The 27,325-nt window shown below is 44.1% G+C and overlaps 1 protein-coding gene across 1 annotated transcript in view; it reads right to left on the reverse strand.

The window, feature by feature from the left end:
- CAPN13 (calpain 13) overlaps positions 1-23,710 on the reverse strand; it is a 50,671-nt gene extending 26,961 nt beyond the window's left edge. The window contains exons 1-6 of the mRNA XM_024218172.2: positions 23,432-23,710; positions 12,528-12,597; positions 11,592-11,710; positions 7,558-7,691; positions 5,560-5,734; positions 4,262-4,336 (exon numbers count right to left, since the gene is read on the reverse strand). Coding sequence (XP_024073940.2) covers positions 4,262-4,336; positions 5,560-5,734; positions 7,558-7,691; positions 11,592-11,710; positions 12,528-12,597; positions 23,432-23,674 — 816 coding nt within the window. The 5' untranslated portion in view covers positions 23,675-23,710. The remainder of the gene's footprint in view (positions 1-4,261; positions 4,337-5,559; positions 5,735-7,557; positions 7,692-11,591; positions 11,711-12,527; positions 12,598-23,431) is intronic.
- Positions 23,711-27,325: the final 3,615 nt, after the last annotated feature.

Raw genomic sequence — 27,325 nt, forward strand, 5'->3', positions numbered from 1 at the left:
GAAGCCTTCCGAGGGAAACAGTGGGGGCGAAAGACCTCTCTGGCTTTAAGATTAAGCTTGATAAATTTATGGAAGGGATGGGTTGATGGGATAACGTGATTTTAGTCAATAGGTCAATAATGTGCCATCGCTGGTAATTAGTAACAATGCTCAATGATGGGATATTAAAAGTTACTACAGAGAATTTTTTCCGGAGGGTCTGGCTGGAGAATCTTGCCCGCATGCTCGGGGTTCAGCTGATCGCCATATTTGGGGTCGGGAAGGAATTTTCCTCCAGGGTAAATTGGCAGAGGCCCTGGAGGTTTTTCGCCTTCCTCCGCAGCATGGGGCAGGGGTCGCTTGCTGGAGGACTCTCTGCGACTTGAAGTCTTTAAATCATGATTTGGGGACTTCAACAGCTGAGTCAAGGGAGAGAATTATCCCAGGAGTGGGTGGGTCAGCTTTTGTGGCCTGCATCATGTGGGAGGTCAGACTAGATGATCATAATGGTCCCTTCTGACCTTAAAGTCTATGAGTCTATGAGAAGCACTGACTGCCTTGCCACATCACATGACTGTAATATGCTAATTCTGTACGACTGCCAGCAAAGCCAGTGACTTCGTAGTACAAGGCCGCCCATGATTAAAATGTATCTATATGGAGTGGGGAGATGCAGTGCAGCATAAGGCTGAGAACAAGGGACTGGGGAACCTGTCTGTCTGGCTATTTGTGGTATTTCTAAGGGTATGTCTACACTACGGGATTAATCCGAATTTAGATAATTCGAATTTGGGAAACAGGTTGTATAAATTCGATTGTGCGCGGCCACACTAAGCACATTAATTCGGTTTTTAACCACATTAATTCGGTGGTGTGCGGCCACACTACCCCATTAATTTAACCACATTAATTCGGTGGTGTGCGGCCACACTAACCCTAATTCGAATTAACAAAATCGATTTTGGCGCTACTCCGCTCGTCGAGGTGGAGTACAGAAATCGATTTTAAGTGCCCTTTAATTCGAATTAACTGGCTCTGTAGTGTGGACGGGTGAAGGGTTAATTCGGATTAATGCTGCTAAATCCGAATTAAAGTCGTAGTGTAGACCAGGCCTAAAATGCCTGCCATCTGGGAATCCAATCCCTGACTCCTGGCTTCTATTCCCAGTTTGGTGTTTCCCATTAAGGCGGTGAGCTTGTGTGTTCTGCACAAATTGGAGCATCTGGACTTGAGTCTCTTCTTGCTTTCTCTAGTGTAACTGAAGAATAACTCCACCAAAGTTGGCGGGGGTGGGGTAAACTGGTGTAACTGACAGGAGAACCAGACCTTCTGTGTGGGTCCAATTCTTGTTCAGATACAAAGAGTTCCTGGAAGTAATGAAGGCCTGGCTCACTGTGGCTAGAACACCTTCCAAGGCAAAGAGGCATCATTTTCTGGTAGGCGTCAAAGTGCTTTCCAAACACAAAACCTCCCAACCCTCCACACCAACGAGGTAGGCAAGTATTATTTTCCCCCTTGCACAGAAGGGAAACTGAGGCAACAGAAAGTTAACGGACTTGTCTGTGCCCACACAGGAAGTCAGGGATAGAGCTGAGACTAGAAGCCCAGGTTTCCTGACTCTCAGGCCTGTGGTCTAGTCAGCAGCCATGCTGGGACAGCTCCTCTGCCAGTGTAAATCTTCCCAGCTCCATTTACTTCAGTGGAGCTACACCAGCTGAGACACTCACCCACCCTCTCTTTCTTTCCATCAAGTGGTCATCATCAGCATGCTCTCATGCTTCCCCTGCTTCACCTCTACCCACTCCTCTCCCCCACAGGGCCCGGGGTCACAGCAACCCACCTTTACCTGGTGGTAGCTGAATGGGGCTCACCCCGGAACCCAGCAACCCCATGCTTAGATCAGCCCAAGGGGTCACTGCTGAGTGAGTCACAAGGGAGGGAGTGATGGGAGCTAGGAATCAAAGCTAGGCCTTTGGCAGTTCAAAGCTGTTAGGGCAGCAGGACCAAAAGCCCTTCCTGAAGCACGCGGACTTTAGTGTGTGTGTTTAAAGGGGTCAAACTTGAAAACATTTAGACCAAAAAAAAGGCAAATTTTGGAAACAATCCCCTTTGCCAAATGCTTTGAGATCCTGGGATAAAAACTACTGTATCATGTATCCTGTGTCCCTCTGTGAATGAGACTCTTTAATCGCTGCTGAAGGCCACGCCCCAGGAATTAGTCCAGGTCACTGTCTGGCTTCTCTTTTATTTGGTCGCTGTTGAAACTAGCCATGTGAGTGACAGATTCATAGCTTTCAAGGCCAAGAGGAACCATTGTGATCATCTACTCTGACCTCCGGTATAGCACAGGCCAGAGAACTTCCCCAGAATAACTCCTAGAGCACAGCTTTTACAAAAACATCCCATCTTGATTCAAAAATGGCCCGTGATGGTGAGTCCATCGGGACAGCTTCTCGGGATGAGCTCTGTCCTCACTCCACAAGAAAAGGTGCTGGCTGCAGTAAGTCATTTGCTTTCCTGGATTATTTTGTTGTGCCAGATTGGTCCATATCCCTTCCAAGTCAATATTAATATTTGGTCAGGGGAGGAGGGGAGGTTGTGTGCAGGAAGGATAAGGCTAAAAAAGTAGAGAAAGTCATTTTTTTATCCAGCACTGAACTCCTGACTTTAGGTCACAGTTTGAAGCCAGAGAAAGTTTGCTCTTGGATCTGTGAAGTGCAAGCTACATCCCTTGATTACAGAAGATGAAGATGCTACAGCCTCACCCTTAATGGGATTTTATTACCCTTGGTCCAGATTCTTGACAAAAAATATGAAATTTAAAAAAAAAAATTAATGGAACAGAAATTGTGAGAAATGTTGATTCACAAGGGTTGAAATCTTTCATTTTGACATTTCAGATTGAAACAAAACATTTTGACATTTCCCAAATCTATGTTTTGTTTCAGTTTGTTGAACTACCCTGAAATGCTTTATTTCAAGCCATTCAATATTAATCTACATTTTCCCATTATGGCACGTTGCCTCTAAGGAGCTGTACTTTGGGTTCCTTTATGTACCAGGCTCCCTGGCTAGACTACATCTCCCATGATGCACTCCGAGGCATGTGACTCCCATGATGCACCACACAGAGTTTGGTCAGTGGGAAATCCATATTGCATTATGGGAGATGTAGTCCTGCAGGGAGTTCAGCCCATAAGGAAGAATGTGAGGCCCAAACTACAACTCCCATAAGACATCGCAATGACAGGAAAATACAACTTTGTTTTGTTAAACTGATTCTAAACATTTCAAATCAGTTCAACAAAATGAAATATTCTGATTCAGGTAAAACACAGGGGAAAAAATCAAGATTTTTTTAGCAAAATTGAGATTTTTCCCACAGAAAATTTTGATTGTGCAGAAACTGCATTTTCCATCTGGAAATTCCTAACCAGCTTTACTATCAGACCCTCTATTAAACAGAGAGGAACTTTTCACCCTTCAACAGCAGAATTTCCTCCAAAGTCCTCAACAGTGGCAGCCTTGCCATTCTGTCATATCCTAATCACAGGCATTCCCTTCCCTGAAAACCATGCATACATCTCACATGTCCCACCCATTAACACATTCAAATTCTCCACCTATCCACTCCCACTCCTCACCTCTACAATTTAGGCGAGTGGAATGGACAAACCATCAGTATAGAGTAGGCTTCTTTTCAAACCTTTCATGTTGTGGCAGCTATTACCAAGATCATGTAGGCCTTGAGTGGGAACCTTACAATATATAACATAATGGGCCATAATTTCCCTTAATTTGATTACCTCTGCTAGCCTGGAATTAAATTAACTCATGGACTGAACATACAAGAGTCTCCATGCATTTAATTTGGTTTTGTCTCTTGAAAACCCTGAAGGCTTGCTTATGGTCTTGCATTTTTGGTAACAGGTACCTTTGGCAATATCATTGGCTGTGGGCGACTGAAGCCAGGAGTGTTAACGATGGGCTCTACTCTCCATCGCTTTCATACGATGCTTGAAAATAGAGAGCTGACCATATTCCCTTTATTCCACACACAATCCTAGACTGCAGAAATTTGGGGCTCGGTGCAGGAATTACAGATGAAATTCAATTCCTTATGTTATGCGGGTGATCAGACTAGATGATCGTAAGGATCCCTTCTGACCTTAAAATCTCTGAAAGCAACTGTGAGTGGAGCAGCAGTCAGTGTGCTAATCAGGAGACGGCCATGGAATAATACAGAAAGAACGATAGGTAGGGAAAAGGTCCCAGTTCTTACTTCTGTAGCCCCGGTGACAGTATAGGCATGGCCTTTCACGAGTCCGTTCTTCAACTCCACGTTGCCAATGGATTGCTGCGGAGAGAAAGCACAGCCATGAGCTCCCTGAAAGACTTGCAAACATATGTTTGTTTGCCCCCCAAACCGCTATTTGGTTAGTTTGGGGGAAAAAGAAAAATGGAGCTGACTTCACTTACATCAGCAGCTCAGCTATAGTGCTTAAGTGCCTGGTGTTTGTTCCCCTGGTGGCCCCAAGCAAATCCAACCAAGTTAATGGAGCTACAAAGGCATCACACATCTGAAAAGCCCATAAGGATCCAGTGTTGGAGCAATTTCCACAGCAGATGCAGTTGTGACAATAGCTGGGGTGGGTCACTGGTAGGAATTGACCTAAGCACCAGTCTCAGCACTTGAACTAAAGGGGTAGTTCAGTTAGTGGGTAGCAGCAGTTGGCAGCTATTTTTTAGTGAACCAAACACTAGAGGCGGCATGACACACACTTTGCCAGTGCACTGCACAGTCTGTATAAATCCATGGAAGTCTCTTTGCAGCACACCAGCAGACAACAGGAGTGCTTTTATGATGGCCCCATCAGCCCAGCAGTGTCCCACCAAGCAGCATGATCTCTTTCCCTGTATCTCAGAAGTGTGTTTTCAGCCTATGAGGAGCCTGCTTTATTCAAATGTAAACCTGCGATTCTACCAACTGAACTAGCAGCCAATACCCAATAGCTGTCAGCAGCAGACATACTGGGTGTCTTCTCCAAAGACCTCCTTTTGGTCTTCCTGCCCTAGAAACTGATCATCTCAAATTCTGGTCCTGAAGTCATAAGGCCAGTTTCTATGCTGGTCTGAGGCGCCAATCAGGAGCTATAAAAAAACAGTTATGGAATCAAGCACTTTTGAGTCGGAAAACTTCCTTTGGGCTTCGGCATCCACTTTCTATCCAAGTAGCTCAGCCCTAGATTTCTGGCATCTTTGCTGATTAGCCCTGTCAAGTAGTCCTTCCTTCTACAATGGTTCAGTCCTGGCCAGGATTTAGTGAGAGTCTCTTTGGTGATGCTGGGTAGCATAGTCAGTCTGAGAGCTTTGGAAACTTCTGGCCAGCAGCCCCAATAAAAAAAAAATCCCTTTATATTCAATACAGCTAAGTATTATTTCTTCTCTACCACTAGGGACGCTACAGGCCCCCTCAGAGAGTACCTATTGTACAGGGGTAGATATGGATTCCTGGTTTCCTCAACAAAAAAAAGTAATATAAATATGGTAAAGGCAAGAAGGCCTGTCCCTCCTGCTTACCCATCCTGGCGTGGTACATCCCATCAGGCATTGTGATTTGGCAGCTGCTTTTAGTATCTCCTGCAGATCAGAAGGAGGTTTCTGTAAAGGAAACTGCACTTGGACTCCACCGGTCAAGTCTACTAACGCATCGGAAATGTAACCCCAGTGCAAATTCTGATAGGAGCCTCGCAACCTGATAAAAAAAAAAAGAAGAAGGGGGAAATGGATTTGTTCCTATGGGCCACCCAAGTAAGCAATGCATAGAAGAAATTAACTGAATGGATGCACATTAAATAATCTCTGTGGTGCACAAACATATTACGAATGTACTACGTGTCATGAGCTGGGGCTGCAATGCACATGCAGATAGGGTGACCAGACAGCAAGTGTGAAAAATCGGGATGGGATGGGGGGGGGCATGTAATAGGAGCCTATATAAGAAAAAGACCCAAAAATTGGGACTGTCCCTATAAAACCAGGACATCTGGTCACGCTACATGCAGACACAATGGTAACCCCTAGATTGAATTTGGTTCCTTCAGCACCAGAAGAAGAAACCTCTACCACCTGAGCTAAAGAGGGATTCCTCTAGCTTTCAGAATTTATGAGGTTGTCTATACATTGGGATCAGCCAGTGGAGGGAGGCATGATCAAATGTGTGTGTGCATATGCACATACACACTAGCCATGTGTGTGTGTAATGCACAAAGAAGGAAATCCCCCACTGTGTAGAGTGCCAGCATGCACCATTGCAATCCCACTTACGCCCAAAGAAGTGGACTGAGACCACCACTGGTTGTGCATCAGCAGGTGAAAAGCCATCTGATAGTAACAATGTTTGAGCACTAAGGAACTCACAAGGCCATATTGCAAGCAGGATCTGTGTTTTCTTATCTTGTGCTTTCATTGCAATTGCAAAAAATCTCGAGTTAGACTGTACTGTAGTTAGAGCATGAATATATACATCATTAAAAACCACAGTGTACAGTGAATTTCATAAACTGGAGAATCAGAAAATGAAATCCAGGGCTAATTGTATTTTGGAACGATGTCCTTGACCTACATTGATGAAAGGAATTTGCCATATGCGCTGGGGAAAACTTCTCAATAGGAATCGCATAAAATAGCAACTCTTGCAATTTCAATTGAATAGAGGTTCAGTTTGCTCTGTTTAAAATCTCACACTGCAAAGTGGTACCTACTTTGGAGTCAACTTTTCTAAAGTACATTGTGGCAAAATTCTCCACTTCTGTGTCTCCCAGTTATCATTTTAACATTTGCTTATTCCTTGCTGAATTCGTAAACTACCCACTATGTGCTTAATGCACTCCCTGTGTTATATAGGTAATACACTGACTTAATTTATGTCATAGCTCCTAGTTGCAGGTCTCAGTGAGTATAACAACTTGCTACTTACTCACAGCTGAAGTGTTCTTCTTTAACTCAAGTAAGACAGGACTTTGCTTTTGATGCTGAGAATCCAAAGTTCGGTCCCCACTGATGACTGTAGTTTTATTCATTATTAGTATTAAGGTAGAAGCTAGAGGCCTCAATTGAGACTGAGGGCCCTTTCTGCGCAAACACTCAATGAGAGACAACCCATACCCTAAAAAGCTTACAGTCTAAATAGAGAAAATGTGGGAGGGAAAACAGAGGTGAAGTGACTTCTCCAAGGCTAAACAGCAGATTGGTAGCTGGCCCAGAAATAGAACCTAGGTCTCCTGAGTCCCATACCAATGGCCTATCCACTGGACCATACTGCCTCTCAGAAAGAAAAGCACATAAGAGAACCAGGGAACTTTAGATCTTCAGTTTAAAATCTACAGCCTTTAACCTGTAATATCTGCAAGAATGTGCAGCCACCGTTCATTACATATCCAGTGCTCAAAATATTGGACCATGGTCCTGAACAACACTACACAAGGTACTTTGTCCAAAGCAGTTGGCACAACATATAGCCACACAAGCACAAGACTCAGCGATGGCAGGAAAGACAGACTTGGCGGGTATATTTACTTGGCATATGCTTTTTCTAGCAGGGATGGCCAGAATTCATTTCTGCTGCGCGGTTGAACAGACAGGTACCTCCCATTGAGAAAAGGCAGCTGGTCGTCTATCACCACATCCACCCAGTCTCCAAAATGCCAGAACTGGAAAAAGAGAAGAAAAGAAAAAAAAAACCTATTGTAAGAATAAATAGTGCTGCCAAATGACAGTCTCCAGAAATAGTCCAAGAGTGAATGTAAACCAGGAATGTAAGTAACTTTGCTTTCTCTCATAAGCTATTTTGTACTGTTGCTGTGTACTGTTAAATAGGTGCTGAATTTCATTTGAGAAGTGGCTGTGTTTCAGTGGTGGGTCATTTCTGGACACAAAGCGCTCTGGAATTACATGGGAGGAAAAGTACATGTAGGTGAGTAAGTATTACCATGACTGGACTAAGGCAGGTGTTTCGAAAAGGGCAGAAAACTAAGTGTCCAAACAAAGTGGTACGCCTCGCTACTCAGCTCTATATGGAACTTCTCTTGGGTACATCTCAGGTTCAGAGATGCTCTTCACCAAGAGATAGTCTTTGGATAGTCCTTTCCCTCTCTTTCCTGTGTCTGAAACCTCTCTAGATCTAGATCTTTCTAAACTTTGACATGGATTGTACTGGACAGGCAGAGCACAGTTGGGGCTATTATCCATCAGCTTGACAAATGAAAAGGAGGCAATTGGCCACTTCAACAGCTGGACAGAACAGGTGTTCTTCTGACTGATCCAGCTGGAGAGTGATCAGCAGGGGATGAACTAACGGAACTGTTGCTAGAGTCATTAGCAAACTAATGTAGTGCAGCAGGACTTTGATATCACAACTGGCCAAATCCATACCTGTAGTAATGCTAAGGACTTCTGTGCTGTTATGCCAGGGATAAATTTGTCCCAGCATTGCTATATTTCCATGGCTGTGTGAGCAAAAATTACAGGAATGCATTGTTCTGTTTGAACAGTATTGGTATTTGCAGTGGGTACCCTCAGTGGCAAACTAGCTTGGGGTTCTAAATGGAATGCAGGTTTGATAATTCTCCCTAGTCTTTCTCAACCCAAACCTTCCATTTAGTTTAGGTTGAAGATAGATGAGGAGCAGTGTTTTAGATTTTGCAAAAGTAAAACCAGGATTGGCTTGAATGCAGGTTCTATTTTTTCTGAACCACCCAGGTTTGAGGAGAGCCCAGCTGGACAAAAGGCCCTGGGTTCAGCCCATCTTTAATTTAGGCACATCATCACAGGAGAAAGACACAGATGTGAGAGAGCTTGGAAGATCTGAAGCACTGGCCTTCCAAAAGGAGGAGCCCTTTTCTGCCACAACCAAGAGCACTTGCTCAACAGGGGAAAGCTCATTGCAAGAACCAACCTGCATGCAGCAGGCCTGTAGGTACAAAGGATTTGGGTTTGAGAATCAGTCACACCTTCATGCAGCACCTCATGTGCAAGCATAGCAGGCAAACATCTTTCTGGAGTATAAACAAGGAGGTGTCTGAGGGATTACTGCAATTTGAATCCAGATAGACAAAAGTAAAGTTCAGAATGTAGTATGACTCTTCCTGCTGTTTGGGGATTAACAAAGTCTAGGAGGGCATCCGAGTATTGAATTACATTTTCCTTTTGCTAGTTTTCTCTTGGATAAAGGGTGCTGCAGATGTTCTGATTGCCATACCCTTTCAGGCTGTGACCTTGTCATGTCTCACAAGCTTAGAAGGTCTGGCCTGGCTAGCACTTGGGTGGGAGTCCTCCAGGCAAACCCCAGGATGCTGCTAGAAGAGATGTTCATCACTCAATAAGGGGCATTCTGCCCTCTGAATCTCCCAGGAACCAGTGACCATGGCCTAACCTCTGGCTTTTGGCCCGAGACTCAGGCTTTGTGGGATTTCTGAGAGTTTGGAGGCAGCCCTGAGGAGTTTAGGTTCTGCAGCTGAGAAAGTGACTGTGAACTGAATAGAAAAGGGTCCTGTTGAGGTAGACTGCACCCACTATTGTGCCAATTCATGTAAACTGAAAATAGATTTTGCTGGTTAAAAAAAAGCTCATCCTTTTTATGTCCTTTCTTTATTTGTCTGGAGAGGTGGCAAACTTCAAGGATCAGGAGCTAGGGGCAGCCAAGAAGAAAAATCTCATGCCATTGAACTCTCTGCTGTAGGCAGGGTGTGACCCACTATGGTGTTAGGAGGTACTTCTTGGATGAACCCTGAAACTGAAGTTCTGACCATTTGTCGTCATTCAAGCTCCCATCAAACTTTTCACAAGAACAAGGACATTAATCCTGGTGCCGTGGCTAGTTTCCATCTCAGGCAGTCCCACTCTACCTTAATTCTTCCAGAGGTTTCAACTGGATAAGAAATACTTTTTCATTTCTTATCCTGAGCTGCTGCACAGGGCTGCAGTATACTGTTCTAATGGCTGCCATGTTCCACTCCAGGGCTAGCTGTGCTTCTGTAATGGGTAAAGGGATTCCTGTACACACAAAGGGCTCGTTTCATCCTTGATGTAACTCCATTAACTTCAGTGTACTTACACTAGGGATAAAATTTGACCCCAAGAATCTAATCCTTGTGAGATGCTGAGCCCCCTTAACTCCCATTGACTGCTTTGGGAGTTGAGGCAGGTTCAGCGTTTGGTAGGAGGCCTTCAGCAGCTCTTAGGACTGTAGAGTGCTTTGAGATCCTGAAGGATGAAAGACACTATAGGAAGATAAGACATGTTTATATCTACTAATGAAAGTGATGCCGTGTTTGTGATGTTACTTGGAACTGAATATTGAGACATACAATGTGGACAGCACTAAAATATCTTTGGTGGGATGATTTAAGGGTATTACCGAAGAGATGCTTTCATTCAGTCTTTTGTTGTCTTGGCTGCTTGTTCGAGGAAAAGGAGAAGGATGTGTATTGATTTGAAGGTGAGAAGACAGGGAAAACATATTTTCAAATACTGGAATGTATTCGTATTGCTTGAGAGTTAAAGTTTGCTCCTAAATAATCTTTTGGGGAAATCTCATGAAAGAAATTCTAGTTTGCCTCATTTTAATGTATGGTCAGCTGGTTTATCTTGTATAATGCCCCTCTGCATATTGGAGATGAGTCAGGATTGAAACACCTGGTATTACTAGGAGCAATGGAACATAAGGACTAGCAAGAACATTCTAGTACAAAGATCTGTTACACTATGGAATAGTCTTTCGAGAGAAATTGTGTAAGCGCCATTGCTAGCATCATCTTCTTTAAACTGGACAAAGTAAAAGAGAATGCACTTGAGAACGATTTTGCATTGTATGGGGAAAGGACAAGGTGATCTAATGGTTCATTTCCATCTTTAGTTTCTGGCACTTTGTGATACTCCAATGTAAAGTCTCCCTCTTATGCCAACTCCTCTAAGAACAGATCATATGATACTTGCCCTTCACCCAATCCAATCTCTCAGAGTTGAATAAGTGGTGTATGGAAAATAGTAACATATCTATCTGGAGGATTCTGAGTATTTCAAGATTAGTAAATTTCAGTTTCTTCCCAAAGAGATTTGTCCCTTAGGATCAGACCCATTTTTAAAATATCAAAACCAGTTATCTGAGCAGTGTTAAAGGGCTGGCGACTCCTGCCTAGCTGATGGAATCTGGTAGGTGAAGCTGCAGAACACAGAAATAAAAAGATCAACTAGACGACAAACCCAGATTTACTATCAGTCATAACTGTCAGATTTGAAACAGAGGCAGGACTTCTGTAAAAAATACATATTTGCACTAATTAATAAGAAGAACAGCATTCACTAGAAATGGGCTCAAACCATAACATTTAGAACCAGGTTCAAATAATCTGACAATTGTGGGTGTCTGGATCAAGAGGGTTGGTTCAGCCCATTAGAAAATAGGGGGCCGTTTGCAAAATCCTGTGCAGGGGATCAGCTTTTGAACTTCCCCAAAATTCAGGGGTGCTTGGATCTGGGGTTGTAGTTCAGAACCATCTGAACACTCCACCCAAACAAGGTGGAGCAAAATCACTATCGCACATAGTACATACCCGGAAATGAAAAATCCCAGCATAATTCTCTTTGAATCCTTGGTCCTTTGGCAGAACATTTTCCAGAAATTGCCTCTGTAATGTCAAAGATCCCAGGGCAGCCAGAACCCAGCAATCACCTTCAGGGAGACAAGTAACAACCAGATGCAATTACACGTATTGCCTCATGATCTCCCTCTGCCTTGCCAGGGTCTATATCTTTCTAACACTTTTCTTTAGGAAACAGGGTTACTGCAGAAGGACTGGAAGAACCAGTTTGGATAAAATAAAAACGTGGGCAGACTGTCCAAGACTCAGAGACACTCGGCCTCAGGGAGCATGCTGCCATCCAGCCACCCATCCATGTATGTTTCTATACTGCACCCATCGCTATGGTATCTGACTGCCATGAAGGAAGAGGGAGCCAAAGGCACTGTGCGGAGGCACTGGGCATCACACAGAAGCTCCTTCCCTTTGTGGGTATCCTAGTTCTACAGGATAGGAAGTGGTGCAGGCAACTGCCAGACCCTGAGCTAGGATGAGCCATTTGATGACAGTGCTATTTCTTCCAGAGGAATACTCTTGTTACTCTCAAAAGGAAACATGATCCTTTTGAGATCATGAGGGGGGTGGGGGGTGAGAAGGGATGGAGCTACAGCAGGACAGAGACAGATACCAGTTTTGGCCCATGGAACTTCATTTTCTATCTGGTCTGGGTCTACCCTTCTGCACCCATAGTTCTGCAGACATAAAGGATGATGGGAGTCATTGAGACATCAAAGTGGCTTGGCCCAAAGGCGCTGTAAAAGACATTGGCATTTAATATCTGGGATGGATTCCGTATGGATTTGTGAGTGTGTGCACTAAATCAAACCAAGCTCTCAGACAGCAGCAAAGGAAAGGACTACGGTCTACAGCTCAGGCTGGCTACCCCCTGAAACAGACCTTTGATCTTACCTATTTCTCCTTGAATGATATCAAATCTGCTAACACCATCCATGATTAAATGGGGATTTCTCTCAATCATCTGAAAAAGAGGGAACGTAAAGACCAGTGTAAGTAACCAACACTTACCAGCAGTGCATCCTTCACAACCACACAGCCTCTCTTATGTCACTTTCAACTGATACCCTATAAGGTCATTATGTGCTACCTCACCGTCCTGGTGATTTGAAATTCATGACTGTTTAAAAGCAGTGATGGGAGAACTGCAAAAGCCCTGGAGATTTGCTTCACATAGACATCCAAAAGTTCAGATGCTTCTCAGAGGTAAAGTCCAGATCAGGGGTAGGCAACCTATGGCACGCGGGCCGAAGGCAGCACGCGAGCTGATTTTCAGTGGCGCTCACACTGCCTGGGTCCTGGCCACCAGTCCGGGGGGGCTCTGCATTTTAATTTAATTTTAAATAAAGCTTCTTAAACATTTTTAAAAACCTTATTTACTTTACATACAACAATAGTTTAGTTATATATTATAGACTTATAGAAAGAGACCTTCTAAAACCTTTAAAATGTATTACTGGCACGCAAAACCTTAAATTAGAGTGAATAAATGAAGACTCGGGACACCACTTCTGAAAGGTTGCCGACCCCTGGTCCAGATGAATGATGTAGTGCTAGTATAGTGCTTTGCAAAGAGAAAGCACTATACAAGCGCTAAGTATTGTTATTTTTATTGTCATCCTCTAAGCCTCCTGGACAGAAATCACCTCTCTGAAACCACTGTGCCACCTGTGTAGGAGCTGGATTTTATAATGTACTATGAGAATTAATGTATGATTTGATTTCATATTGTCAGCCACCCTTTTTGAATAGCAGAAAGGAATGACAGACCAGAACAATCCTTATGACTAATTATGGTCATCCTTTTGTTTTAGAATAAGTTATAAAGCTACTATGGTTTCCTATATGTATTACAAATTAGGAAGTAAGAGACAGGATTCTCTATTGTGTCTATGTTAAGTAGATTAGAGGAACATTGAAGGCCTGGGTCTCAATGTAAATTGTCTTGGTTATTGATTGTAAAACTTAGCAAGGTTTAATTTGCAATGCCCTTTTGCTCAATATAGAATACTACTGTTTGTATTCTCAATCTGTTTGTGTGAATGAGGAATGTATGCATTAGAAAAAGATAAGGTGTGAAGGCCATTGTTATAGCCAGAGTCAAGGAAGAAGGAGTGAAGAAACTTAAAGGACACCAAAGAATCATCAACACGCATCCATAATGAAGGGCAGATTGACGACCCTGAGGTAAAGGCTGGCACCCCTAAAGACAATTGATTAAATCGGAACAAAGGACAGGATGACCCTCTTGGAGGTGTATTGGAATGTTTACACCAATTAAGAAGTAACCAGTCACAAAGTGACACATCAAAATCCATAGGCTTCAACAGAGAAGAAAACCTATAAGAACAGGGTGCTTTGCCATAGGACTTTGGGCTCGTCTTGCCACACTCCAGGAGCATCGGATCGCGACCGATAGAACCCTGCTCCCCTCTGTGACCAATCTGGCTGGCCACTAGATTGATCCAGACTCTGGACTGGTAACTATAAACATCACTGCAGGACCCTGTGTGTGTGTGTGTGTGTGTGTGTGTGTGTGTGTCTGTCTGTCTGTCTGTCTGTCTGTCTAAAAAGCATATGCTAACTGTGGTATTCTCAATAAACACTGTGTGTATTTACCTTCCTCTATAAAGATCCCGTGTGCTTTGTATGAGCATAACACCTGGAGAGTGAGAAAAAGACCTTGGAGCTCTCCACATGCTGCCGGCCACATGCAGACAGAAATGAGAGATTCGGGCTCTCCTTCCCTAAACCATGCTGCCTCTCACAAGGGGAGGAAGAATTACGTTCTCCCTGGCCGGACATCCACAGCCATTCTGCCTTCCACTGGAAGAGGGGGAGACTTTCTATTTAAATCATGATTTGAGGACTCCAGTAACTCAGGCAGTGGTCAGGGGTCTATTACAGGAGTGGGTGGGTGAGGTTAGGTGGCCTGCAATGTGCAGAAGGTCAGACTAGATGATCATGATGGTCCCTTCAGGCCTTAGAGTCTGTGAGGTTCTTTAATGCCTTCATCACCATGACATCTGGGCATTGAGCAGCTCCAACAAACCATGCTGTTTCCTTGAGTTGGGGAGTGGGTGCCCGTCCTTTGGAGGAGAACTTTACGCCTTCCAATCTAGGAATCAGAAGGTAGGGGGACTTGGGATCAGTCCAAGGGAAAAGGAAGTTGGGCCTGGGTGTGTCTTTCTGTAGAGAGGGCCTCAGAAAGCTCAGCTCATTAGCTAGGCATCCCGATTTTGGCTAGGCATCCAGATTTGTGTATGCTTTTCCAGACTAAACCTCTGAGCCTTTTGTGAGTCACACATCCCTAATTTAGATCTGGCTGGGCTGTTTTGCATTATTTCTGTTAATGGAGCTACGGACGCAGGGTTTATTTACTGTGGACCAAATTCCAAAGTCCTTACTGTTGGTTTTTTACTCAAGCTTCACTCAGGCGGAAGCTTCCCTGAATTCAGTAAGAGTTCTGCCTGGATGATTAAAGAGCAAAAGCCTCTGAATTCAACCCTGCATGCCTAATTTTTTTTTAAATGTTGTATAATTCCAAATCAAAACTTGGTGCAAGACAAGGGGGCATGGAATCACCATTGCTTTTCATCATGTTTTTAAACTAGACATTAAGAATGTTAGACAAATTGCAGGGCATGACACTGGATAAGCTAGATTTAAGATTCTTAGCTTATGCAGATAACATCGTACAACTGTCAGCCACATTTGAATTAACGAGGATAGTCTTTGCTACCTTGGAAGACTGAAATGCAATCAACTTGGATTGAGAGTAAATGCTAAGAAGACAAAGTGGTTACAACTTGGAAAAGGGACAATCCATAAAGTGTTGAAATGAAGCAATGGTGAAGTTGTAGAACAAAGTAAAATCTTATGTGTACCTAGGAAGCTCGATCAGTGGGGACGGTCCATCGAGGATGAGGTTAAAAGAGGATGTCCCTTAACTACAAGGGCTGCACAGAAACTGACAAAATTATGGACTGATAAAAGCATTCTATTTGGTACCAAAGTTAAAATTTATCAAGCCCAGTGTACTAACGGTATTAGTCTATGATTTGGAACCAGCTGCATTAAATGAAAGAGACATCAGACAGCTGGAGGCTGTAGAGATGAGAGGGTGTTTTTGAACGACCGAAGGCATAAGGCGAGTTGGATTTGAAATCAGGGTACAGAATTAGCTACAATCAAAAAGATTGTGATAGTGGGGCCCTGCAGAAGACAAACAGATGACAGGACGCCCAGGGAAATAATACAGACACAACTGAAGTCAGTCCGACCATGAGACTGACCATTGATTAGACGGCGGGATATCGTATTCAGGGACATGACCAGGCTGGGCTTACTGGAGGGACAAACCAGGGAAAGGAATGAATGGCAATGCTGTACCACTCCCTAGGTCTGTAAAGATGATTTGGGATTAAAGAGAATTCCATGGGATTTTAGTATTTATGGTAGGAAAATGCTCATTTAAATATCTCTCTGGGTCTTCTGTACGAGTGACCCTTATAATATCTGCCGGCTGAGTCAAATATTTTACACCTCTTGTGTCTTGTTGTTTGCTTAGGCATGTTCATTTGCCTCTGCATTTGGGATTAAACACCATTTCAAAACAGACAGTTTGTTGTCTTACCAACTCTGAGAGGCCAATTAAGTAAGAGAAAAAAAACTTTTGAAGTGATAATCAAGATAGCCCAGTACAGACAGTTTGAATTGGCCTCTCAGAGTTGGTAACACAACTCCCACCTTTTCATGCTCTCTGTATGTGTATATATATCTCCTCAATATATGTTCCATTCTATGCATCCGAAGAAGTGGGCTGTAGCCCACGAAAGCTTATGCTCTAATAAATTTGTTAGTCTTTAAGGTGCCACAAGTACTCCTGTTCTTTTTGCGGATACAGACTAACACGGCTGCTACTCTGAAACCAATCATTTCCAAGCAAACCACACAGACATCACAGTCCACCAGCATGAGAAACGCTGAAGCTACACAGATATTTTAAAATATAGTTATGATGATTGTATGTGACGAGGATGAGTGGTAGGTTGACTGTTGAGATAGGGATGTAGGGAGGTTTGGATCCACTCATCAGCAGTAACTCCACTGATACTTCTTGTGGTACTTTCACTAGTAGTGTCCACCCTCCGCTCCTTATCTTTGCACTCCACCGGAGTTTTACATTGCCTCCCAAAGTCCAGATAAATTCAGGGTCTGCAGAGCAGCAGCTCCTCCTACCTGGATTTTATAGACTAAACTGGGTATCTCCTTCCATCTACTCGTGTGCGGCTGTAGCTACATTGTTATGATGCTAAGGCAGACGGGAATAAGAAAATAACTCAAGAGGCAAACACCACGCAAATGATCACCAGCGATGCAAAGAGAGGAACACAGATCTATCTCCTATGCAAATACATCCAAAGCATGCTGTGGAAGAGTTGTGAAAAGAGTCATTCCTCAACTCTCCCAGAACACTTTAGACTCCCCAAAGACCAGTATGCCCTTTCCTTTGTTTACTGTTACTTCTTTCCCTTCTATTTTCAACTCAATTTCCCATCAACCTGCACTTAGGATGAAAGAATCCGGTGCACTGCTACAGGCTGGGGACCGACTGACTAAGCGGCAGTTCTGCCGAAAGGGACCTGAGGATTACAGTGGATGAGAAGCTGGATATGAGTCAAGAACGTGCCCTGGTTGCCAAGAAGGCTAACGGCATATTGGGCTGCATTAGTAGGAGCATTGTCAGCAGATTGAGGGAAATGATTATTCCCCTCTATTAAGCACTGGTGAGTCCACATCTGGAGAATCGCGTCCAGTTTTGGGCCCCCCATTACAGGAAGGATGTGGACAAATTGGAGAGAGTCCAGTGGAGGGCGATGAAAATGAGTAGGGGGCTGGCGCACATGACTTATGAGGAGAGGCTCAGGGAACTGGGGTTATTTAGTCTGCAGAAGAGAAGAGTGAGGGGGGATTTGGTAGCAGCCTTCAATTACCCAAAGGGGGGTTAGAAAGAGGATGGAGTTAGACTGTTTTCAGTGGTGGCAGATGACAGAACAAGGAGCAATGTTCTCAAGTTGCAGTGGAGATTGGATATTAGGAAAAACTATTTCACTAGGAGGGTGGTGAAGCACTGGAATGGGTTACCTAGGGAGGTGGTGGAATCTCTTTCCTTAGAGGTTTTTAAGGCCCAGCTTGACAAAGCCCTGACTGGGATGATTTAGCTGGGGTTGGTCCGGCTTTGAGCAGGGGGTTGGACTAGATGACCTCCTGAAGTCTCTTCCTACCCTAATCTTCTATGATTCTATGAACCTCTGGAGTCGCTGTAAAGGAGCTTATTGATGGAAGGCCAAATTCTGCTCTTAGCTACAAGGATGTTAATCCAGAGTAAGATCATTGCCTTTAACGGAGTTACTCTGGATTTAGACCACTGTAAATGGCTGAGATTGTAAACCCCATGGGGCAGGGTCCTTGTCTATCACTGTTTATAGAGTGCCATGCACACCAAAGTTGTAATATATAATACATTACTACTACTCATTGCTATCTTGGAATAAGCCTAGAGAGCAGCCACTTAGCCGGGGAAGAATTGTTTGGTAGTTCACGTGCTAGTCTGGGACTTGGGAGACCCTGCTCTGTTGCAGGCTCTGTGTAAGATTAGACAAGTCACTTAATATTCAGACCGAGAGTGTCAGTTCCCCAAGAAAGAGTGGCAAGAGAGGAATAATAGTACTTCCCTAGCTCAGAGGACAAAGATTGGGAGGTGCTCAGATATTATGTAAGTACCAGAGAGAGGGTGTGTTGTAGAATTACTGCCAAATAACCATAGGATATGCAAGAAACAAAATAGGACTCCCCCTCCTCCACATAGATATTTACCTGGCTGTTTGGATTGCTCAGTTCAAGGTTCAAAAAGAATGAAAACAGCAAACAGAGAGAGTAAATATAGTGTTGTTATTAATCACAGTCTCATGACAGGTTTCAGAGTAGCAGCCGTGTTAGTCTGTATCCGCAAAAAGAACAGGAGTACTTGTGGCACCTTAGAGACTAACAAATTTATTAGAGCATAAGCTTTCGTGGGCTACAACCCACTTCTTCGGATGCAACACATCAGCCATATGTGTGAGCTCATGTCAGAACATAGATTCAGCGCTTAGAAGAGGTCTTAAATCCTTTACCTGTGTTAGCTGTGGGACTTCACTACATAGATTACACTCCTACTTAGTAAGCAGAGAGGTCAGTGAGATATGCAACCCACTAATACAAAGGCATTTAATACATCAACTCTTCACTTTTGTTTTGCTCCAAATCTAGGGTCTCCTATGTGATCTTTTTGGCTATACCCCATTTTTCTTTATGGACAAGCAGCCGAGGCTAGAGGAATAAGCTATACCCGCAAAACACTTATACCGGTATAACCACATCTATGCTCTGAGAGTTTTGCCAGTATAGCTGTTCTGGCAAAATTTTTGAGCGTAGACTAGTCCATCATGTGGCTTCCCCCGTCCAGAGCTCAATTGAGTCTGAAGTCTCAGTCTGATTCAATCAGCTTGAATAGGCAAAGATGCCTCTTGCGTGAAACAATCACAGGGTGGAAATGCTGTTTCCACATCATCAAGCTGCTTTTTCAGGCAAACGGAAATACTGAGTGGGATCTTAAGGCTCCACACCCTTGTGACCCTCCAAAAACATATCCAAGCTTGGAACAGCCCAGCAGCCTCTGCTCACACCAGAAGACAGCCCTGTAGACTGACTGAAGGACAGGTAGCACACAACAGCTGCAGTACTTGCCACTGTGTGTTTCCCATATTTCCCGGGAGCTTGGGGCATCTCAAATTAGACTCCGAATTCCTGAATTCTTCTTTTGTGAATGGTGGGGGAGGGGAGGAAGTGGGGGGTATTTTATTTCTTTGGGTTATCGTGCAGCAGTATTAGGGCCACATTTTTAAGGTGGCTTCAAACCAGTCTTTGATTTTGTGCCTGGATAAATGCCCCCCAAAAGCTACGGGCACGCTGCTAGGTGGTCATAGGGATTGTGAACATTAATATTGCCGGCTTCATTATTTGTAGCACCCATCTGATTTTACAGGCACTAGAACTGTGGCCGTGGTAGACGTGGTCTCTGGGTGTGAATGTAGCTAGCCGCTCAGGCCTCCACCTGCAAATTCCAGGAAATAAATTATGTCTGTGCCCGGTGCAGAACTCTGATTAAAAAAAAAAAAAAATCAATGGGCAGATTGTTTCTTAACGAAGGTGGCACTTTATTTAGGAAGAGGGTGGGAAAGCTAACGCTGTGGGTAAGCCCTGTATGCACAACGAGCGAAATAAATCATCAATAACGTAAACTAACAGGCTACATTGTGCAGGCAGCAGGGCTGGGCCCATCCTACACAGTGCTCAGCATAGTAGCAGCAGTTAGCCACGGATCAGTGAGACCTGGGTGTGTGGCCGTGTGCACAATGCAGCACCTCTGCCTCCGTTCTCCTTCTGCAGCCTTTCTCCGGGTCAGCCTACAGCCTGGGGGCTCTCTCTGTGCTACATGCCAAGGAGTGACCCGTTCCCACTTTGACCCTACCTCCCCCTTTCAGGGGTCCTCTGGCACAGGGAGGCAGGTTACACGAGAGAAGGCCCATAGGAATCTTTGTTCCCAAAGGGCCTCAAGCACCATCTGGAGGCTGGGATGGTGTGACCAGAGAAAACCCGAGTCACCCATTTTAAATGATTCTTTTTACCTGAAACCTACTAATCATCACAGAGCTAGTATTGATAACCACATACGTCTCTCGCTGCCACCCTGAGTCATCCAGACAGCCCTTCCAGCTGCCTGGCACACCCACTTGCTGCGTCCTATCTCACAGTAGGGCCAAACTCCAATGCCCTAACTCATGCTGCATGGCGCCTTCCTTCGTGAACAGTGGGACAATGTGCTACTCAACCTGAGTTAAACTGACTATTAGATTGCTCTTTCAGTGCAAGGATTGCCTTTAAATGTGTTTGCACAATGCCTAGCACAGGAGGGCCCTGATTCTGAATGTGGCCTCAAGGGCTGGCTACAATACAAGTGATACATACTAATGGAGAGGCAGCATTCTTCAGTGAATAGAAGCTCTGCCTGAGAGTCAGGATACATGGGTTCTTTTCTGGCTCTGCAACAGACTTGCTGTGTGCCCTTGGGCAAGTCACTTCACTTCTCTGTGCTTCAGTTTCTCTACCCGCCCTTTGTCTGGCTTCTCTATTTAGATTGCATACTCTTCTGGGCAAGGATGGACTTTAGTGAGGTGTTTGTGCAGTGCCTAGCACAGTGGGATCTTGATCTCTGTTGCAGCATCCTGGCACTACTGCAGTATAATGATCACACACACACACTCACTCACTCACCCTACATTAAAAGAATGTTTTTAAGATTGCAAAGTTAAGCACTCAGAAATCAGAAAATGCCAGAATTAAAGTTGCCTGTGCAATCTTGATTTAGCCTCTTTGTGCATATGTATTACGCTTAGAGCTGTGCAAATAAGTAAACATTCATTTTGTTGCCTGAACCAAAACAAAAACTGTTTTGGATTAACCTGAAATAACCTTTTTTTGGCAAAATGATCCCTCTCCCAACATTATTTTGGAGTTGGCCAAAATGCTTTGTTTGACCCAAAATGATTTTGTGGGAGGGATCAATTAAATGTAGGCAAATTTCAAAATGAAACATTGTCTGAAAATGAAAAAACAAAATGTTTCATTTAAAAAAATTAAAATGAAATATTCCAACTTTTAAAAATTTTGTATTTATTTGTTCTGCCAAAACTATTTGCCGAATTCAACATGAATTGGTTCATAATTTTGGTTCATCTGAAACTACGTTTTTGGTGAATAAAATATTCGGCCAATTTTTTTTGTCCAGCTGTAATTATGAGAGAGTCTGTAATGAGAATCACATATTATTTTTTCCACAGGATCCCTGCCTAATTCAGTGTTAATCACCCCTATTTAGAACAACAATGCTTGAAATTGCACATGTAGAACATGTGAACACACAGTTTTGAAGGTGCAAATAACAGCACACACCTTTCTGTGGGCACAAAACCAGAGGCTGGGTCTGAAGACATGGCCCTTAATCTTCACAGCTACTGTTCAAGTGCAGCTACTACATAATCAAGAAAAGCGACAATAAAAATGACATCGTGGTGCTCCTAATCTATTCCCCCTCAAGGACTCCCATATCAAATTGGCTCACTTTAGAAGTCAAAACAAGTTGTCTCTAACTGTCACCACTGCCTGGTGTCTGAAAATCAAGCTGTTTTCTTTCTGCTTTGCACATTAGCACCAGCTACAAAGATCCCAGACTCTGAATGTAATTGGCAATTCTCTTGATGATGCACAGGGTAAAATAGAAGGCAGCTTGCTCCTCAGCTGCTATATTGGATCTGGAACACTGACAGCAGTAAAAATGATCTGTCCCTTAAATAACCAGATATTATGTGACTCAGAAGATACAGAATGAGGAGAGACGAATAGGACCAAGGTGCTATTTTTCTTTGCAGTCAGATTTCTAACCAGACTTTAAATGTTAGGGGGAGCTAAGGAAAGTGGTTGAGAAAATACAGTCATGGGGCACATGTGCTGCAAGAAGGTGCAGCTCTACTGGGTGAGTGAAAGATGTGTACAATAGTCCGGCCTGGGGAAGTGGTAAAGTCCCATTGCTTGGGACTTTTTTAAAAAGTAGGCTGGACAAAGCACTAGAAAGTAGGGGCAATCCTGCAATTGGCATGGGGATGGGAGTGGATAACAGGCTGTTTCCGTTTCTACAGTCTGTTATTCTAGGGGCCAAATCCTAAAATGTTGTCAGTTTCAGACCCCTTTACAACACCGGTGACTTCCTTACTCATCTGTAGGAGAAGTGGAAGTAGGTTTGAAGAGAGTCTGAGTGCATAGATATCTAGGTTAAAGAGAAAGGGAAGGGTCTAATTTACACCATTCCCTACATCTGGCCCTATGACTTCAGTGGAGTTGTACCCAGAATTTGGCCCCATGGCTTTGCAGAACTAGGACTGATTGCAAAGCTTTGCCTCAAGGTTTTAGGGAAATGATGGAGCAAGCTGACCAATGATCTGAATATGTGCCTTAAAAGTGAGCCAGATCTCAGCTGATGTAATCAAGGGTCGCTCAGCTGAAGTCAGTGGCGCCACATCAATTTGCATCAGCGGAGGACCTGATCCGATATACTTAAAACAACCCTAAATAAATGAAAACTTCAGCTTAAGTGATTTCTATTGACGTCTACTAATTTAAAAGCAGGCGGGGAGGTTTTCAGGGCAGAGAAGAGGTTGTGGGATAAATTGAAAGGACGGCAGGGCACCATCCCATGGGGCTTTGGGACAAATACTTGTAATGAAGTGGTTCAAACTAAGGGCAAGATTGTGGCTGATTCCTGCACAGGTGTATGTGTGGGGGGGGAGGGACATGCCAGGAACACCCTCCCTTAGTGCCCTTTCACAAGGGCTGGCTGTGATCTCAGTCCCTGTGCTCTCCTGCTCATTGCCCCCGTGCGCTGGCCAGTGGAGAAGCACACACGTTTCACCCCCTCACCCTCTAATGGAGATGTAACACCAGGCACCCTTCCCCACAGGCCTGGGAGCCTTGGTCTGTCCATAAGACGCAATGCTTCCCAGTGCTTCCCTCGGGTCAGCACAGCTGGGCACAACCCTCCAAGCAGGGATGTAGCTAACAACCATGAGACAAATCAAAGCTGTTGTATTTTACACTCAGGAAATCGGCTTTGCTATTGAAAGCCATCAGGAGGAACTCACCATTGGTCTTTTCCACTGTAGGCGGCTCAGCTTGTCTTCTGAGAGCAGATTGGGACCAATGGAACTGACATGTGCTGGGAAGGTGTCATCTTCAAACAGCAGGCCTCGGCTCAGGCAGTAGTCTCTCAAGTGGGTGAAGTCCTGATTGTTAAATTTCTGGGGGCTCTGAAGGCTTCCAGTCCTCCCCTTGGTTTGCCAGCCTCGCTCTAGCTTCTGATACGGGCCAGGGGCAGGCATCATCATGTCTCTATCCTGTGAAGGAGAAAGAGTGTCAGCTATTGTTAACTGCCCTCCAAGCACACAGGGAGTGCCCAGAGCGGATTCTGGAGCAGCTACTCACAAGGCTGACGGAGGTAGTTGTGACAAAATCCTTCCTAGCTGGAAACGCCTGGGGAAAGAGAAAATCTCACCTGGTTTATCTTAAACCAGCTCTGCCATTGCTTCAGATTCAATTCTAAGTCTTCCTGGCAGACAGGCAGAGCAAACTGTCTGGGAAACACTGAACTACTGTATAGATAATCTAAAAGAACATGGGGTATGTGTGTGGGTGGGTTGTGGGGGGCTGGACAACAAGGGAGGGGAGGGAAGGGTGTTTCATGAGAAACCATGGTAACCTAAGGCATTTGTAGTGGGCCCAAAAAACACTTTCCGCTGTTGGTTACTTTTGTGCACGGTGTATTTTTGTGAGAGTTTACTTTTATTTTCTGAGCTCCTTTGACTCATTTTTGAACGCTTGGTGGCTTAGTCCACATTCAGATGCATACGGCTCCACCATTCACGGTGCTGCTGAGAGTGCTAACCAAGACAAACACCCCTCCAGCCATTGCCCTGCCTTGGGGTCTGGTGCAAAGTCCATTGATGTTAATGGAAAGACTCAGGGATGGCTGTGTCTTAGGATCAATTTCTCAAACAACTAGGAGGCAAAAATCCAGACCTAGATCAAAATCTGCATTTCATCCACACCTTCCAAAGTCTGAGGGATTTAGATCCATTGATTCAATTGGAGAGCTGAGTTAGGGTTTAGCGTGAAGTTTAGAGTCATATCCAGATTTGGAAACCCACTGCCCTGCCCAGATTTGGGGGTGTTCTCATGTTGTTTGGGTCCATCTCAACTAGGAGTGCCTTTCCTTCTGCGCAAAGAGCAGCTGTCAGCTGGGAAAAGCGCTTCCTCACACAGCTGGGTGAGACTCCTCATTGGTTGCAGTCATGTGCCAGATGCATGCAAATGACTAGTCCTGAGGCTAGACAGAGGGATTCTGTCTACTTCTGGGCTGATGCAGCACTGAGCACCGCTGCTGGTGAAGAATTTAAGTAGACGTGACTCTTGCTGCGGGCCCCTTCCCCCTTAGGATTGCCAAAGAGCACAGAAGTAGAACAGCTTGCGAGAGCATCACTAACAGTCAGGAATGATAGGGAAGAAAGGTTGAGGGCCACCTCAAAAGAACCCTCTATATTACCAGCCCTGAATCCACCGATATGGGAGCTCAGACAAACAAGTATCCTCCCGGGTCTTCTGCATCATTTTCCAGCTCCATTCCTGATCCGGCCATGAGATGAGGAGGAAGGGGGCAGAGGTTTCAAAGGCTCCAAGGCTTTGCCAGAGTTTTAAAGAGCAATTGGTTCCTGACTTTGTTATTCTGCACAAAAGCGGAGTGTGAAGATTTTTGTTTGTACCGGTCTCATGGCCTTCTCAAAGCCACATGTGGGCACAAACATGCATTCACACACTGTCACCTGGGGCCTTCTGTTATTGAAAGAACACTCATTCAGAGGAATAAAACCTACTGAGAGCCCCTTGCTTCACAAAGGCTCTCAAGGGCTTTTTTATCCCAAGCCACATATTTCTGAGTCACATTTTAACCCCCGTGTCATGCTGGTTTTAACCTAAGCCATTTCACCCTTCTCTAAAAGTACCGAACGTTCCTTTGAGTCCTATCCCTTTCAACAAACACAACCCACCTTCCCTCGAATTCCATTCCAGCCATCTTCATTCACAGCATTTTGTTTTTTAAGCCCACTGGTCACTTTGGGCAGATGGTTCATAGATTTTGAGGTCAAAAAGGGACCACTGTGATTATCTACTCTGACATCCTGCATAACACAGGCCAAATGGCCTCACCCAAGTGATTCCTGCACAACGTCTGGCACTTCTGTTAGAGCTATAGAATATATTTTAGAATGGCATCCAGGGCTGATTTAAAGACTTCAGGTGACAGAGAATCTACCATCTCCCTTGGTAATTTGTTCCAGTGGTTAATTACCCTCACTGTTAAAAATCTGCATCTTACTTCTAGTCTGAATTTGTCTGGCTTCGGCTTCCAACCACTGGATCTTGTTATGCCTTTTTTGCTAGATGAAAGATACTTCTATTATCAGATGATCATCTTTATTGGTCGATACACTCCCAACACTGGGTAAGGAGAGCAGAAGCACTGATATTTAGATGAGAACCTGGCTTCTGGTTTTGTTGTGAACATTTCACACAGGATTATTAAAAACTTCATCTAGATTCACTGAAACTGCTAATATAGCTTCCCCATGTTTTAGAGAGCATTATTGCCCTTCTAGGTAGCTAAAGTCCTTTCCTCTTAGGGATTTAACAATCCCCTGGAAAGACTAGGAGTGTCTTGTCTTGTCTTGTTATTTAATTTAAAAAAGCAATTTCATTTCAAAGAAATCAGATGAAATTCAGAAATAGCCCTCAGCTGACATAGAGAAAGAACATTCCTTTTTGGCTTGCATTTTTCAATACAATGGAAATAAATCTCATGTAATGTACCATAACACGACAGGGAATGGTTTCTCCTTAACAAATACTCATTTGAAACAGTACCTAGGCCTTGTGCATGCTAAGATCTATTTCCCGCAACAGTGTTCTAGCAAAACTGATTACTAATTCCACAACTCAAATTAAAACTAACAGAGCTTGAAGGCTGGGGCTGACGCACGCTCTCTCTCTCTCTTCTGACGGAGAACAAGGGTTTTTAGTGTGCGTGTATGTGTTTAATTACATTGTTTAACACACTGGGAATAATTTAGCAACTGGCATGTAGAAGATAAGGCAGTTAAACTACCCTCCTCTTGCAGAATAACTTCATCAGCTTTGCGGGAATCATGTATGTCTGCGCATGTGCATATCCAAGCAAGATATTGCTCTGTCTGGCTGAAATTCAACCCTGAAAGAGAGCCTACACAAGGCCCATGAACCATGTGAGTTCCACTTAAGCTGGCAGGACTCAATCCTTCACCCACTGAAGTCAACTTCAATGCGTAGGATCAGACACTCAGACACGGTTTTTCTATTGCCTTTCACTGTGCATAGTTATTTACACCTGTGCAGAGGGGGCACAAAATGACACCATTTTGATCTGGCAGCTTCTTACAATTGCTTTCCACTAATGTGAAAGACTGTGCAAGGTGCAGGGCAATGGTGAATCAGGCTCTTGGGGTTTAAATGAGACTTGCGTGTGTTGTGTTCCCCTTGTGGTGGACCCCTCCGCAAGGAGGAATTTCACTCTGAGCATTAGAAGGTTTCTTCAAACCAGCGTCTGTGTTTGGAGGGAGCAAAGCATGGCACTATGAAGATCCCGAAACACCCTTCATCATGGAAAACCACAGATTCACAGGGAAAGACGATGCTATCTAGAAGAGGTAAGTCAGATAGGCAGGGGTCGTATGAAAATATAATAAGTGATCGTGTAATTAAGAATCAGAGGGGTAGCCATGTTAGTCTGTATCCACAAAAACAACGAGGAGTCCGGTGGCACCTTAAAGTCTAACAGATTTATTTGGGCATAAGCTTTTGTGGGTAAAAAACCCACTTCTTCAGATGCATGAAGTGAAAATTACAGATACAGACATAAATATACTGGCACATGAAGAGAAGAGAGATAC

Source organism: Terrapene carolina, unplaced genomic scaffold (assembly GCF_002925995.2).
Source record: "Terrapene carolina triunguis isolate 2854851 unplaced genomic scaffold, T_m_triunguis-2.0 Scaffold406, whole genome shotgun sequence".
Classification (NCBI taxonomy): domain Eukaryota; kingdom Metazoa; phylum Chordata; order Testudines; family Emydidae; genus Terrapene; species Terrapene triunguis.